Below are 17,947 nucleotides of genomic sequence, written 5' to 3'. Positions count from 1 at the left end.
AGTGCAGTACATTCCTCAAAATCCCTTTTTGCCCAACTGAAGAAAGCAAGTACTGTTTTGGGGTTAATTCCTTTAACGATCAAATGAAACAAAAATCTATTTATGTCTCTGCTCAGTGCTCACACCACAATTGTGCATGCTGCCCCCGATACAAAGCACCTGATTGGAGGCATTGATGCCTTCCTCAATGCTCAGACTCTCATTTAGTTGCCTTAAGCAACCGTGGAGGAAACCTAATTCCCAAAGTGCTGCTTCCAAACAGAATTTGATGCTGTTTGATTCCAACACAGGGCTATCAACGTCTCAGGGAAAGGCACCAGACAGTTTCATACTTGTTTCGGCAATGTCAGTGGTTTGTACGTGCGAGGAGGGGCAGGTGGTCTCATTACGAGCTATTAAGTGACCTCCAAACACACTTGCCTGTCTGTAAAATACCATTACTGACAGAGATGATTCTGGCACAAGCTCAAATAGAATATAAATTATCCCTCACTACTGTGTGTGTGTGTGTGTGTGTTTCAGTAAAAATAAACATGCATGCAAAAGTGTAATGTATTTAACGTATATTAACCAATTACCATATTTTGTAGAGGATTTTCCAAATTACAAATCTAGACAGAATCCATAGTCTTTTAATATCATTATGATATATGATATATATCCATTATGAGTAAATCAATGTACTCGTATGAGCATGTTATCAGTATGCTGAAAGTGCTGAGAGTTGAGTTTAAGATGCAAACCTCTAATACACTTTAACCTGGACTGTTACTACTACTACAAAATGCAAAACGGGTATCAGGTCAGCAGTAAAGGCAGATGATCATCCATCCAGCCCCCGGACATTTTAATAACCTGGCATTGGTGTGTCGTGCAATGCAAGCGGCCGATTCTGGGACACTCGTGAGGTAGGACTGCGCTGCCAAATCTCTGGAGAGTCAAAGATTTGCGTGCCGTGCCAATGTCACATGCTTACCTCAGTGCAGTGTGTGTGTGTGTGTGTGTCTATTCCTGACAGACCGCTTTTCTGTTTGGCCTGGACTCTATCCAATTCAATCTCTGCTCTGTTAATTTCATCCATTACACTGTTAAAAAACAGTTCCCTTTGCTCAATCACATTAAATATGCCAGCTATACTTGTTGAGATGCGCTGATGTATCATCCAATTATTGATCTTGTTAAAACGATCAGCATATTGTCGGCAAGCATGAAAATTGCTGATTATTAATAATAAACAATTATTACATTTATTGGATTGTGTAAGGCTTTTTCTGCTCACAATCTAATCAATGAAAATGAATGAAATCTGCAAATGAAAGGCATGTTGGATGCTTCTTGTATGTTGTTGAGCATCAAAAGAATAGTGATATAATAGTGATATAGCCAATAGGATGCAAATATTGTGTTTATAGATGCACAGTTTTCCTCCTTTGGTGCAAACTTTTATCTAAAGTATTTTTCTTAAAGTATTTTTTCCCTTAACGTCATGTGGTGAGACGTGTATATTACTTGCATTAAATCACCAAAACGAGTCAGAGGTATTGCAGCTTACAGGAGTCTGTGAGTGACTAAAGTAAAAAATGAATATTTTCAAATGCATTTTTAATAAAACAATGCAAATATCCATGTTTCATGGATAGTACATTTTCTTAATTCATTTGGACCACAGCTGTATCGCAACATGCAATACAAAATAAAACAGACTGAGCTGTGAAACAGCAAACGGCTTCTTTTGGCTGTAAAAAGAGAAAGTTTTTATAAATTCTTTAACTTTTACATGCAGTTTTGATTGTAATACTCACAATCAGAGTAATAATGTTATGTTTTTCCATTGTTCCACAATTGGGTTTATTGTTTAGAGATTAAATAAGTGACTCTTATATTTCTAAAAAAATATATATATATTATTATTAATTGAATTAAGAGATCAAAAGTGACATTAAAGACATTTATGTCAGAATAAAATGTATTTTTCCAATAAATTCTTTGAAAAAAAAAATCCTGAAAAAAAATATTATCATGGTTTTCACAAATATATTAAGCAGCACAACTGTTTTCAACATTGATAATAAAAATAAATGTTTCTTGCGCAGCAAATCAGCATATTAGAATAATTTCAGAAGGATCTTGTGATTCAGCTTTGACATCACATGAATAAATTATACAATTATATAAATTATAATATAATACTGTATATTCAAATAGAAAGCAGTTATTTTAATTGTAATAATATTTCAAAATATTGCTGTTTTTAATGTATTTTGATTTAAAACTAGTGAGCCTTGGTGAGCATTTAGAAAGAGATTTATTATTATCAACCCCAAACTTTTGAACAGTATGTTCGTTTATATATACAATTAAAATAATGTGTGTTTATTTAAATGTGTAATTCCAAAGTAAAAAAAGTGTCAGTCTCCGCCTGTTGTTTTTGTTTTTTTATCTGACAAAAATATCCAAACTTGTGCATCCTTGTTTTATTTGTTTTGATTAAACTCATGCAAAATAGTACGCTTGAATGGGTTAATTGTGTGAATGACATAATGAGGAAAAATGGAAGTGCTGCAAACCCACAGCTCATTAAGTTAGCCGGAGGTAGTGTGAGTCTTTCATCCGCATGAATGCTTCTGTCAGGATGCTGTCTAAAACGGCCTGATGGAGGAATCTGCTCCAGTATTTTCCCAGTCTAATCGATCAATTAATTACATTCTACGATCCCTAAACCATTTGACACTTTCAACAACCAGACTCTTTAGAAACTCTTTAGCAGGTGTTAATGGGTCCCACGGAGGCAGGATTTTAAAGGCGAGTCTGAGCGAAGCAACGAATTGGCTGGTTATTTCCGATGGTGTGCAGGAAAAAAGCACAGTTCAAAAACCTTTAGTCCTCATAACAAGGAGAAAAGAAAGGCATGCAGCACAGGCTTCAAAGACTCGTACAATCCTAAGCAATGTGAGATATACAGAGACGCAAGTAATTAGAGGAGAAACGTCTCTTTCACACTAAATGACCTTCCTGTTCGCTTGCTCTGAGAATGTTGTGTGATTAGCTGACACCGTCGGGAGGAAGCTGTGGACTGAACGGCCCTCAAAGTAGACCTTATTCCTCTCATACCTTGAACAGAGTCAATTGACCCTGACATGCTTGCAGTCACTCCTGATTTCACATTCGGTCCTACTCCAACACTGCTAATAAGGAACAGCGGTGGGCCACTCGTGCAGAGGTCAGAAGAACCGCTTCTGTCTTCATAATAAGCTCCACATACTCTTAACTTCTTATGTCACCTCACTATGAAACTTATGAAGCATAAGGGTTCTCAGAGGAAAACTTTATTGATTGGAGGTTGCTGTTTTGTAGCTCCTGAAGACTTTTGTAGTCCAAATAAGGCATTTCATTCACCCTAGACTTTGGTATCTCGGCAAATCTAAGGATTGTTTGAAACATTGACTATGTTTGCATGTGCATCAGTGATGTGGTTTTTCCAACACAATCTCACAGCAATATTTTACGGTTTGCTGAATTGGTGGCTAATTCGTATGATCTCATTTGTAGGTTTTCGTTTGAATCCCAGTGGCGGGGTTTGGGGTGGTCCTTCATAATGACATTCCTTTTTTTCGAAATCATACGTTTTTATATGAATCAAGTCGTACAAATTCATACGAAATCGCCACCTCATAAAATACTTACGTTTACACCATAAGACCGGATAGTAATTTCTAATAATCAGGGTTGACTGAACCGCAGTGAGATGTTTAGATGACAAAACCAAACTTCCTAACTCCTGTTTACATGCAATTTTCATTGTGTTTATTCACTAAGAAATGTGATTTCTGTGGATTTTTTGTGGTGGTGTCTTCATTTACAGTATGTTTTCGACCATCAATATACTGCATTACATTCATGTCGTGCAACGTTGTCAACATGAACTCTTCATGAGTTTTTTCAGCATCACAAAGATTGAGAAGCATTCTTTACCACTTTGTTAGCGAATCTGCGCATGACGACATCATCCGTGTACGTCACATGCACACTTTGGTCACAGTGGAATAGATGTGATTAAACTGTTTATGCCTGTTTATTGCGATTAAAAGTGACATTCGCCACATATTTTATGATTAGTTGATTGGTGACTACGATTATGAGGTTAATTGCATCAATTTGATCTAAGTATTGTGTTTGCATAAGGTAAAGTTCAATCGTAATATTACCTGATTCTCATTATAATTGCATTACGATGGTGCATGTACAGTAAATGGAGTCATTACTGAGATATCTTTTGAAACTCTAGACGAGACTTAAGCAAAAGTTGCCTTTCTCAGTTGCAGTCTAGGAGAAACAACTGAGATACTACAGAGATCTCATGTGATTGCTCTTTCTTATGGGCTATCATTAACACTTTGATCAGTGAGCTAATTACTGTCCTGTCTTCTTTGACTGCATAGGGTGTAGCCAGTCTCACCCATGAGAAATGTACATCAGATATGCTGTGCTGGTGTCAGGAGAGCTTTGATCCCTTCTTCATTAATTAAGCGATATATAGGTCAAGGCGTGTCCATGATCAGCTTGATTCATGTTTGCTCACAGGCACAATCAGCACCTTTACAGCCCCAGATATGGGCCTATCTTTTATGGCTCACTATGGATGAACCTGTTATGAGATTTTTTTATTTATTTTTTTACATTTATTATCATTGCTACTGCTGCTGCTACTACTACTACTAATAATAAAGTTAATATTATGTTAACTAATATTATTGTATAATGATGATGCTGATAATGATAATAATAATAATATGAGTTCAAATAAAATGTTTTAAATAATAATTATTAATTATAATCAATAATATTGTATTATTAAAGTATAAAATAAAAAATAAATTATAATTATAATCAATAATATTGTATTATTAAAGTATAAAATAAAAAATAAATTATAATTATAATCAATAATATTGTATTATTAAAGTATAAAATAAAAAATAAAAGTATTATTTTATACAATGTTTTTCATTTATATTTTTCTTATTTCGTTGATTTTACACATTTAATGAAAGTTTAACCAGTAAAAGTAATTGTAACACCACTCATTTCTTTTCTAGGAAATCAACAAAATTGAGCTTTATGTTATGTACTGTATGTTCCAATCATGAATTTTTTGTTAATTTCACAGTATTCAAATTGAATTTATACAGCTGTTGGTCTAAACTTTCATGATCTGTTTCATCCCCAGACTGCTGTTCACATTTTAACCAAGATGTCACTGAAAGTCCAGACGAGCAACATTACCAACAAAAATGACCCCAAATCTATCAACTCACGCGTGTTTATTGGCAACCTGAACACAGCGGTGGTGAAAAAGAGCGACGTAGAGACGATCTTCTCCAAATACGGCAGAGTTTTGGGCTGCTCGGTTCACAAAGGCTACGCCTTCATTCAATACGCCAATGAGAGACACGCTCGTGGAGCAGTCATTGGAGAAAATGGACGTGTGCTTGCTGGACAGACCCTCGGTGAGTTGGACAATAAAATGAATCTGCTAGTATACTGTATGGGTGTGATATATATAGGCTGATCAGAGTGGTATAAGGAGAAACTGGAAGATAGCGCAACTCTCTGAGAGAACAAAGCAAATTAACATTTGAATGTCTCCCTCGTGCACTATTGAGCCGAAGGTCTCACCTCCCTCATCCTAATCTACATTTCTCCACCTCATACCCCATGTGAAGATATATTCATGGGATCATTCATTCAACCCAAACTTACACAAGAATCGAAATGGTTTAATGTGAATGATTATTGTGAGTATTGTATTTGTTTGGTATCATTTGAAATGTTTCAGTGCGACTGGTACAAATGTTTCATAAGTAAAACAAAAGGCAATAAAGTTTTTAAGAGTTTAGAAATAATTCACACACATAGGACGGTGTGTCTCCAGGTATTGCCCCCCTGCTCTCAGAAGGTGTTAACTCAATTCAAATTCCCACAGGCACTCTCTCTCACCCCCACGCCACACACATATCTACACATGACAATAATGTTAGCTTGAGTAGTCGCCAAAAATGAGGCCTGGCCTTGGAAAATGGACATTGTGGAAAGCAGGGCAGGGCAGAGAGCTTTGTAAATGGAGGAAGGCCGGTGGTGGGAGTGTTAATGAGGTCTCAGAGGATAACAGGAGGAGCGATGACAGTGATGGACAAGAGACGACCAGCCCTGAGGCATTTATGTTGTTGTTTTGTTTTGGTTTATATGCGCAGACGTTCAGGAGGGGCTGCCGCTTTACTTCCATTTTGTTGTTTATTTTGGTCACTAAATTTATATTAAGGTGAAGCGTTACAAGTACTTACTATAGTAAAAACAGTAAATGACCAGTGTTGGGGAAGCTACTCTGAAACTGTAGTTTTTGAAGCTACAAGCTACTTATAAGTAGTTAAAGTAGTTAAAGTACAGTAAAGCTACCCTTTTGGAGAAGTAGTTAGCTACACTACAAGTTACAAGCTACATGGAAACTAAATAACTGTATAAGTGTCTGAGGAATGTTTTAAGTAAAATATTTAGTGTTTAAAACAATACAATACAATTAGAATTTCAAAGAGTGTTGGTTTATTACACACAACACTCAAATATCTCAGATTGTTTGTCAAAAGTGCAAAATTGCAACCAATACTGATTGAACTTGGACAAATAAGGCCATGGGTAATTAACGTTAGTTGTTTCTCCATCCTCCAAATCTGCCGTCACGTCTTGCTCCATCATGGATAATCATAATATGGGTGTGTCAACCCACTTCTGTACGTCAGTGAACCATTAGCTGCAATATGCGTGATTAAACAACAGGTGGCGGTAATGGCAAAAAATTCGTTTATAATCTAACAAGAAGAATATCCTTCTGATTCGCACAGGCTCGACAAACGCAATGTAACTTTTGCTCGCGCTACACCGCTACTTGCTGTAAAAAGTAGTTAGTTACTGGAAAAGCTAGACTGTTTAAAAAGGAGCTGAGCTACTGCCAAGCTACTGAAAAATGTAGTTACGTTAGTAGTGTCGCTACTTGTAGTTAAAGGAGTAGTTCAATTTTTAAAAAACTTTTTGCTGATAATTTACTCACCCCCATGTCATCAAAGATGTCCATGTCTTTCTTTCTTCTGTCGAAAAGAAATTAAGGTTTTTGATGAAAACATTTCAGGATTTTCTCCATATAATGGACTTCAATGGGAACCAAACACTTCAAGGTCCAAATGAGAGTTTCAGTGCAGCTTCAAAGGGCTTTAAATGACACCAGACGATGAATAAGCTTCTTATCTAGCGAAACGATAGGTCACTTAAAAAATAAATTAAAAAGTTTAAGTTTTATAAGCACAAATGGTCGCCTTGCTCTGTTTTGTAATGAGCGTTCGTGACTCTCCATGTTCAAACTCGTTCATCAAAATGAACAAATCGTTTTTCGAGTCATGACTCGAAGGGTCCTCGATAAGACCCTTTATTCATCGTCTGGTGTCGTTTAAAGCCCTTTGAAGCTGCACTGAAACTCTCGTTTGGTTCTTGAACTGTTTGGTTCCCATTGAAGTCCATTATATGGAGAAAATCCTGGAATGTTTTCATCAAAAACCTTAATTTCCTTTCGACTGAAAAAAAGAAAGACATGGACATCTTGGATTACATGGGGGTGAGTAAATTATCAGCAAAAGTTTTTTTAAAAAGTAAACTACTCCTTAAACTACTCCCCAACACTGTAAATGATGCATAATTACAACTAACCCTAAACCAAACGCTAACCCTAAATGTACCTCTGTAGTAAGTACATTTAGTTAATTAATCTGTAGGTGTTTCTGTAAGTACAATGTATCTAGGCCACCTAAAAATAAAGAGCAAGCAATATATTCTCTCCGGACATCACTTTTGGCCACTACTGTATATAAAAAATTGATGTAGTCTAACAAAAACGAAAAGCATTGCCTTCATTGTTGTGAGTCAGCTGTCCACATTTCAGTGTATACTGTATCTTTATACATACCTTCTGATGGGTTTTTTGTGCTATAACTAGTACGCGTTTGGACGCGTTTTGCATCCAAATTGCTTTCTAAAACTGACACTGACGCCGGATCCTGCCTTCACTGACTGCAAGTTAATCGATTGAGAGTTGTGATTGGGTGATTGATTTGTTCTACAAAATATACTGACGTTATTGGTTAGCTTTGATCAGGCTATTCTTGCGTGACACAAGATTACTACTCGCTCTATCACTCAAAATTTAAAGAAAGTTTCGAGACAAAACATGATTTTTTCATAAAGTCGGCACACTAAAAATAGAGCTGAAAAACGGGTTGTCTGGTTACCCTAGTTATATATCCCGTTTGAATGACATCTCTCCGAGGTTAAAAATAAGTGCACAGCATTTGCTGTCGGAGCAAGCTGAATTTTTAAGCACCCTGTAGAGTGTTTGGTTAGCATGCCCTATGACTGCTGCCAAGAGCAAGCCCCATGACACGAAGCGGTTAAGATTAATATCTATTGATGACAGTTTCCTGTGGCCATCACCGTGGAGGGTCAGAAGGAGGTCAGTATAGTGCACTGCAACTAGATCAGGATTAGGCTATAAGGTGGCCAATGGGACAGCATCATTCTCCACTCATCAGTGCACTTGACCTCCATCAATTCTGAGTTTGCATTGAACTTTTTCATGTAGTTCTTGAATTCTTGCAATAATTAATATTTTAAAAGTGGGGCACCTCCCAGTGTGGATCTGTTTGGAATGGAATAATAGCATACAAATTACTGGATACTCCCCATTGCTTTTTTATAGTATGTAAAATAAGATGTATGAAGCAGTTTAAACAGAACAGAAACATGAATATAATAAATAATAACAATAATTATATATGAATATATATAGAGGGAGAGAAAGGGGAGGTGTTTTTTATATGTACTGTAATAATAATTATTTATTGTATAATAAAAAAAATATATTATTTATTAAGTACTGATTATTTACTGTTTTTATTGTATGTGAAATGTGTGTGCATTGATAAACATTTCAAATATTAGTTTAAACAGAAACATGAACATAATTATAATTATAGAGAGAGAGAGTTGTTATGTTTATATGTTGTAATAATTATGATTTAGTTATTATATAATTATTATAAATTGAATATTTATTTATGAGGTACTGATTATATACTATAATATACTGATTACTGCCTACTACATTTATTGTAGGCTATGTGAAATATGTATGCAATGATAAATATTTAAAACAGTAGTTATATTCAAGAAACATCATTATTTCTTATATTTACATGATTTAGTAACACTGCTGCTGGCTGGCTTACTGATAATAATAGCCTATAATGAAACATTAATAAAATTATAATTGTACCTATTTATTACTCTAGAGTCACATTGCAGTATGTTTTAAACACACAACCTCAGTGTTTTGGAGCAACTCATTACCGACAATAAACAGTTCTTACAGTACATATACTTAGCCTACTAGATTCTGGGAAATCTATATCTGTGTCTTTAGCGTGTGCCGCTGCCACCCTTGAATTACGCACAGTCAATGTTATTTATCACACTGCTATTTCAGTTATCAAGTAGTTTTAAGCCTCATCATGCCAGCCGGTAATGGCGCGTCCTCTACGAGGTGACCTCTAGACACTGATTGGTTTCTCAGCTGTGCTGGTATCCAGGCAACCGATGGACAGACTCCGCCCCCCCTCAGATAAATGAGGAACAGGACAGGTGTGTCAGCGGCAGGTGTTCGTGTCACGCTGAGGACATCAGACAGTTGTTCATTTGCTCGCTTCCTTTTTCTACGTCTCTATCTCTCTCTTGTCCCCGCTCAATCCCGTCTGTTTAGTTCGATTTCTGTCTCCTTCTGTTCCAATCTTTGTTTCTCTGTCTCTCTTTTGCCCTCCAGCCCTCCACAGCTGCTTGATGACATACATGTTTTTTTGGGCGGTCAGATTAGCTGCTGTTTCTCGCTCCACGGAGCCTTGGCCTTCCGCTTGACAGCCCGGTGACCTGTCACTCACAGGGCCCTACTCGTTCTCCACTGGCCAATCAGAGCTGCAGCTGACAGCTCTCCCTCAAACACAAGCGCCTCTCGCTGTCTCAGACAGACCTCACTTCTGTATTCACTTGAGTGCTCGAAATATGAAATGGGGTGACAGAGCCATGTCTTCCATTGCTTCAGAGGCAGCTATCCATTATTCTCTTTCTCCTTCTCATCCTGTCATTGCTGTTATAAAGTGGAAGCCAAGGAGGCTGAAGTGTGGCCGGACTCCGGAGACGCGGGCTCGTTCCAGGCTTGTGTGTGTGGTGGGTGTGGAGTGCCCTCTGGTGGACACAACGAGCATGTGCTTATGCAAATTAGAGCACTCCCTCTTAACGACAAGTGTCCGTGATGTCAGTGCACCGTGATAATTACAGAGTCATTAGATAACAGCCCCAAGTGCCCCGGTAACGTGCAATTATCAAATAGCTGCAGATGTCTTTTTGAACGGCTTCTGCCGTCTGTCATTGTTTGATCTGCTCAGTGATCATTTCATGTAATTAGTTTTTAAAATCTGCATTTCTTAAGACGATTATAGATAGTTTAGACTGAAAGTGCGTTTTCCGCTTATATTCACAGATATTAACATGGCAGGTGAACCCAAACCCAACAGGCCTAAAGGACTAAAGAGGACCGCAGCGACATTATACAGGTGATTGCAGAACATTACATATAATATTACAGTATGTATTATTAACCAACTAATTTAGCAACAAACCACACTTAAACACACTGTATAGGAGAGACCGGGGTAATTTGTCATATGTGTTTTATAAATTGTTATTTTATGTTTCATAAATGTTTCATTGCTTAAGTATTTGTTTTTGAATTGTTTACTTTTTAAATATAGGCCTACGAGTTCAGATGCAAAAGTCTCTAATTAGTGCCATTTGAAATTTTCTTCTAAAATGGTCATTTTTATCAAGCTTATATATTTAAGTTCAATAATTTCACTTAAATGGCAATGAAGAGTACCTATTAATTGTCATTTAAGTGAAATTACTGAACTTAAATATACAAGCTTGATAAAAACGGTCATTTTAGAAGAAAATTTCAAATGGCATTTAGAGGCTTTTGCATCTGAACTCTTCATATATTAATTTGGGGTCAGGGAGTTTTTGTTTTGTTTTTGCGAGAGAGAGAGATTTACTTTTATTCTGTAAGGACACATTATATTGATCAAAAGTGACAATAAAGACAATTTTAATTTTACGCAAAATTTCCATTTAAAAATAAATACTGTTCTTTTTAACTTTATATTCATCGAAGAATCCTAAAAAAATGCATCACAGTCTTCACAAAACTATTGAGCGACTGTTTTCAACATTGATTATAATAAGTCATATTTCATGAGCAGCAAATCAGCATGATTTCTCAAGGATCATGTGACACTGAAGACTGGAGTAATGATGCTGAAAATTAATCACAGGGATAAATCACATAAAGTAGAAACAAGTTGAACCGTATGTTTTACTCCTTTTTGTTTTAGATTTTAGCATTTCAAATAAAAGTATATAAATCATTGTGACAACTTGCCCCATATAGTGTGATGCATAATGTGTATCTTTTTGAGTTTCAATAATGGTGAACATATTTAACAGCTTTATATCAAGTGAAGACTTTAAGATGGAAATGACTAGTTGCTTCAGTCTCGCTTTTATTTTGAAAATGTATTTCCTTCACTTTTTTTAAAGTCCTGTGAATCACTTATATTTAAAATAATGCCTTTTGTGTCTTTAATCCCTGCAGTGGTTATGATTTTGACTATGATTACTACAGAGATGACTTCTATGACAGGTGAGTCCATGATTTTGCACAAATGCTATTGTTGAAAGGTAGGTAATCTACAACGACTTATAGTAATATATATATATATATATAATATCACATCGTCCAGCCCTAAAACTTTTTTGTCAGAGTTTAAAAACCTCCAATATTATTCAGAATATACAGTAAGAGGGTAAATAGAGTGGTCAGTACAACAGGGTATGATTTGACCCCAAAATTCAACATATTGACACAAAAGATACTCTAGTACAAGAACTAACTCCATTTCTTCAGATGCTTGATTGATTGAGTGCAGTAAGCACCTTTTGCTCACGCTAAAATAGGCTGACCTGAACTCTTAGCTCTGCAGCCAGGCTTTCTGTGGAGCCGTTTTTAGTGCGCTAACCCAGTGACTTCTAATGAAGTCAAGCACAGAGTTCTCTCCCTAGCACGGCTCTTCCTGTCATAATACATTTTCTCATGTCAACTTGGCTGAATCTAAAGGAACTCATAAAAACACTCTCACACAGCTGTAAGCTGCAGAAAGAAAGACAGACAGAGAAAAAATATGTATTTCACAAGAACTCCCTCCACAATCCGTTAAGCAAACTTTGGCTTGGCGAGCGCGGGGTTGGCCGGCGTCCCTTTTCGGTAGCTATGGAAACCCTGCTGAGAGACTCAGCTGGATGTACTTGTTTGCAGATGTAAGGGATATTGCGTCCATATGATGAGCTGACAAGTTTATTGATATCTCTCTTGTGATCTCTGCTCCCTGACTTACAGCTGTCTTAGGGCGACACTGACTGCGCTCGATATTTTTCAGCAAACGCATCCAATAATTTAATCTCTTGGATTGCGGATCAGTCAATAAAGCTGCATAGATTGCATGTTGGAGGCCAGCTGGTTGCTTTTAGGTTCCTGTCTGGGCAACAGACGTTCTTCTCTTTGAAGGCAAAACTATCTTCTCCCACTTTCTTCTTGCCACATCACTTCCTTCATGCTTGATAGTAATTGGATCGGCCTCGTTTCGTCTAATTTGGCCACAATGCAAAGACGAACACTGTCCGTAGATGCGAGGCGTAGCTGAGAGCTCCTCTGAATCGGACACATCTCGTATGATGGATGAAAGCAAATATTCTCCGATCGGAAGAACTTCAAACGCGCTCTGCTCAAAAATCACACTTTGCTTTTACTTTCCCCAAAACAATTTAAGGATAAAATTCTATCTACACTGGGAAAAAAAAATATTGTTGGTTTAACTTAAAAAATTAAGTAACCTGGTTGCCTTAAATTTTTAAGTTGATTGAACTGGGAAAAGTGAGTTAATACAATGAAGGAGGTTGATTTAAATCATCAGAAACTCAAAATAATAAGTAATATGAACTAAATAAATTATTTAATTTGATTTGACAAAAGAAAAAAATGTTGTGATAACAAATCTTGAAAATATTTTTATTATAGTGGGAATTGTTAACAGCATGAATTTACAAAAAAAAAAAAAAATTAATGACAATACCAGTGTTACTTTACTATTATATATATGTAATAGTATTTATTAATACTTTGATTTAACTTTTTATTTTAATGTGTTCAAGTTTTTTGTAATTTTGTTACGTCCATTTGTCCTTTTTCTTAGTTTCTATTTAGTTTTATTTCTATTTCTGTTTTAGTTTTAGTAATTTTTGTACTTAAACGTAAGTGTACACACACACACACACATATATATATATATAAATTTACTAGAACTTTCACATTCTGACAGAATGCTGAATTTTTGGAATTAATTTTTCACAAAATAGTTTTTATATCTATGACATCATAAAAATATGGAAGAAAAATTTGCCTTCTAACCTTTTAAATTTAACAAGATTTGCACAAAAATTGATTTGAAATTATTTGTCCAATAATATAAATTCCAATGGTGGCAAGGTTGAAATAATGCGCTTTAGCTTTATGGGTGAACTTTAATGATACATATATTGGATTGTAAGTTATATTTTTTGAATCTGTCATCAACAAACTCACAAGTAAATTGAAAATGGAGGGGGTGGGTATGGTATTTTTGTTGTTTACTTTGGGAAAATACACAGTAAACCTTTTTTTTTTTTTTTACATTTTTTGGTTTAAAAAAAAAACCTTCACAAATACAACATGACCCAGATATGCTCATAGATAGTAGTAATGTAGTTGCATGAAGCAGTTGGTTTCTTCATATCTGTCTGTCTGTCTGTCTCCAGACTGTTTGAGTACCGAGGCAGAGTTTCACCAGTGCCCAGAGCGGTTCCAGTAAAGCGCCCCCGTGTGGCAGTGCCTGTTGTCCGCAGGGTGAAGTCATTACCTGTCAAGCTCCTGACCAGATCCACTCTCCTTCCCAACAGCTCTGTCAAACACAAGTGTGAGTTCAACTGGTATTTTAAGTTCATTCATTGTCAGGATTCCAGAATTGTGTTTTGAATCCATTGCGTGACAACTCAAGATCTTCTTCTTCAGAGCCAGTGCACTGAGATGACATATGGACTGTATAAACTCTTGAACCGGCCTTTGAGACATTTGACCGATTAACATGTCAGGTTTAGGATTTAGGATGTTTCAATATAGCAGCAGAAAAAGCCTTTGTCTTGGGAGTCAGAATACCAGTGCACTGCTTTTATTTCTGTTTTTGGTTTTATGGTAATATATAAACCTGAAACTAAAACATTGTGTTCTCTTGTTAATCTCGTGTGTACGTGTGAGCAGTGAAATCTACAGAGCTGCAAGCTATCAAATCCGAACTGACGCAGATCAAGTCCAACATCGACGCGCTGCTGGGACGTCTTGACCAGATCACAGAGGACAAATGCTGTGCCACAGGTGCCACGTCGTATATCTCTTATACACACACACACACACACACACACACACATGCAAACAATACCATTTAAAGGTTTGGGCTCAGTACGAGTTTTATTAAAAAGAAATTGATACTTTTATTCTGCAAGAATGCATTAAATTAAGCAAAAGTAACAGCAAACCTTGTACCTTGTTACAATAAAATGTCAAATAAATGCTATCCTTTTGAACTGTCAATTTGTCAAAAATATTGACAATATTTAAAACGGTTCATATTTTTGTGGAAACTGATCTGAAATCTGGTGTCCCTAAAGATCCATTATGCGCATGACAGCAGGAAATTATTAGGTTTTTTTCTGACAGAAAGCTAACTTTTCAAGCTAAACATCTCACAAAGATAGATGTTTTTATTTATATATATATATATACATTTTGGGGGTTTCTGCTCACCAAATACAGTAAAAAACGTATTATATACTGTATATAAATATTATTACAATTTAAAATGTATTTTAAAAAACAGTTCTTTTTAAATGTAATTTATTCCTGTGATGCAAAGCTGAATTTACAGCATCATTATTCCAGTCTTCAGTGTCACTTCTAATATGCTGATTTGCTGTTGAAGACAGAAACAACAGTTGAAAAAACTATTTTTGTAGAAACCATAATACATGTTGTTTTTTTTTCAGGATTCTTTTATAAATAGAGGATCCAAATAGTTAAATAGTAGAAATCCTTGTTACGAGAAAAAAAAATGCTGTTCTTCTGAACAAAAAATTTGACAAGACACATCTTAATTTTAATATTTAAAACAGTCTATGCATCCTTGCTGAATAAAGCGATCCCAAACATGAACAGAAATGTGCATTCATACAATACTCTTGTTTGGTGATAAATCAAGATTGAATTCTATCAGAAACGATTTCATCAAAATATGCCAGTTATTAGTTTTTGAGAAAAGCTTTCAAAGGGCTTTTTTAATCAAATGGAAACCCCAGCAAGCATTTATCTGTCCACATTAACACACACTCAGCGTGAGCGAGTGTACAGCGCAGCACTGGCATTCACGGTTCAACACTTTCGCGGCTCAGTGACTCCAATCAAACTTTGCAGATTTGTCTCTGTTTCACTTCAGCACTTGACAAGCATTACGACAGAACGCAACATGCCTGTCGTGTTTATTTACACACAGAAACCAGCTTCGTTCTCCTGCCTCGTATGTGTGTGAGTTGTTATGATGTGGCTAATGGCTTATCTGATCAGTGATGATGTCACTCTGTGAATGAGCCAGGCTCATTCTGACCGTCGAGACGGTTTAAAAGCCCCCGCGAGGGAGGAACCACGACTAGCACTTACTCTTTGATTCTCAGAACTTTTCAACCTGGCTGATGTGTAAATTAAAGCAAGCTCCAAGTTTTTCTTCACTTTGGCAACAGTAAAACAGTTCTTTTACATGACTGCTCTGGAATTGTGTCTGGACAGAGGTGTCTTGGTTGTTTATGGGATGGGAAAATTTGGATGGTGATTCTTCACGACGATGGGAACAGATAATCCCCAACGCACACTGACATAGACGCTGCGTTTAAGCATTGCAAATAGAGACACTTTATTAACCCTAAAAGTTTATTGTATCCTGGGAGATACAAGTATTTGAGAGGCTGTGGGGAGAGACAGTAAAAGTGTAGGCTTCATGCTGAAAAGGGTGTTTGTTTTGAATATTTAGATCTGGTCAGTTTGTTTATACATTCTTTATTCTTTCTCATGGGCGGAATTTAAGAACAACATGACCACCTGTAGTGGGAAATATACTCGCCTTCTTAAAAGTGGATTTCACCTATGTAAAAAATATTTGCAGTGGACTTGCGTGTTTAAAAAGTTGTTGGTAAGCGTTAGGTTATTTCGTTTATGTAAACAAAACATCATAATCTGTCTGTAAATGTTTTTACCTCAGGGGATACGTCACTCTTTTAGGGGTTTGAAGTAGACTCTATGGTCTATAGACTTCATCATTTTGTGTGGCGTGTTTTATAAAATCAGTTCAATACTTTGGGCCACACTCCAATGAAGCTACAGGCCCTCCAACTTAAAGGGTACATATCATTCATTTTTACTTATAAATCATACATTTGTGGTCTATATAAAGCATAACTGCAATGCTTGGGTTTGAATTCCTCATTATTATAGTTCCACAGGCCCCTTTTCTGATGTGCTTCTGTGAGCAAGTCGTTTCAAAGCGGCCCCTTTAAATAAAAAGGAGTTGCGTCTTTCCCCGCCTGCTCTCCAGGTCGCTGAGTTCACGGTCGGTTCAACTCCCCGCGTTCGGCCATTATTGTAGTTTGATTAGAGATATACGATTACTAGCTTCAAAGAACATTTTTATTCACACGTTAACAAAATGTCAACAACGGAAGACTTGTCCATCAAGCCTTAATGTTACATATTCCAGCCAGAGCGAGCGATTTGAAAAAGACGATGACGAACCTGCAGAACAACGTGTCCATATGGATGCGCAGTGGTATGTAAGTTAACTATGTTGTGTTATTAGTGTAAGTCGACTATTTATCTTGTTAAAACAAGCACACTGACATGATAAATGACTACGGTCTAATCTTACCACTAAAAATCTGTATTGATAATGATATAATAACTTACGTTTAGAAAAGCATCAGAAAACACAGCAGCTAAATAATAGAAGGAATTTACCCCTCATTCAGACGAAGTCGATCGGCAAACCCTTCTTTACTGGCATATGTTGTTGAAGTGGGAATCATTGAAGCGCTTCAGGTCACTACATCCAACAACCGAACATTTTGACTTGCCCCATCGTAACTTCTGCATCATTGAGCTTGGACTACAAAATCGGAGCGAGAAATAATAATGGCGGATTGCTCGAAGTGTTAGACCGGTAGTCGATGTCCTTATTTGGCAGTTCCGCTGCAAATACTGTGACGTAATTGTTCAAAAAATGTAATAGAAAACAGAAAAATCTGAACAGGTTGAAAAATATGACCAAAACAGAATATAAAGATATAAACAAAGCACCTGAAGAGAATAATTTCATCTTTTCTGTACTTATAAACACTCCAAATATACAACAAAATGCATTTAAGGCCTAAAAAAGTGGATTTTGCATGATATGTCCCCTTTAAAAAAAGAATATGATGAATTCTCTCTCTCTCTCTCATACACACACACACAGGTTTCCATGCAAAAAACAAATGAGTGTTTGTTGAGTATCATATTTCAAACATCAGGCTTTTATGGCTTATGCAGTTCATTGCAAAGAGGGAGATGAACAAA

General features: G+C 36.3%; 1 protein-coding gene across 2 annotated transcripts in view; it reads left to right on the top strand.

Annotated features, from left to right (window-relative positions):
• raly (RALY heterogeneous nuclear ribonucleoprotein) overlaps positions 1-17,947 on the top strand; it is a 110,055-nt gene that overhangs the window by 48,456 nt on the left and 43,652 nt on the right. For both annotated transcript variants that reach the window (XM_039692226.2, XM_039692225.2), the window contains 5 exons: positions 5,228-5,507; positions 10,631-10,703; positions 11,801-11,848; positions 14,056-14,213; positions 14,555-14,668. In XM_039692226.2, coding sequence (XP_039548160.1) covers positions 5,252-5,507; positions 10,631-10,703; positions 11,801-11,848; positions 14,056-14,213; positions 14,555-14,668 — 649 coding nt within the window. In that variant the 5' untranslated portion in view covers positions 5,228-5,251. The remainder of the gene's footprint in view (positions 1-5,227; positions 5,508-10,630; positions 10,704-11,800; positions 11,849-14,055; positions 14,214-14,554; positions 14,669-17,947) is intronic.

Source organism: Pimephales promelas, chromosome 8 (assembly GCF_988280905.1).
Source record: "Pimephales promelas chromosome 8, fPimPro1.hap1.1, whole genome shotgun sequence".
Classification (NCBI taxonomy): Eukaryota; Metazoa; Chordata; class Actinopteri; order Cypriniformes; family Leuciscidae; genus Pimephales; species Pimephales promelas.
This window is presented reverse-complemented; position numbering and strand designations above follow the sequence as displayed.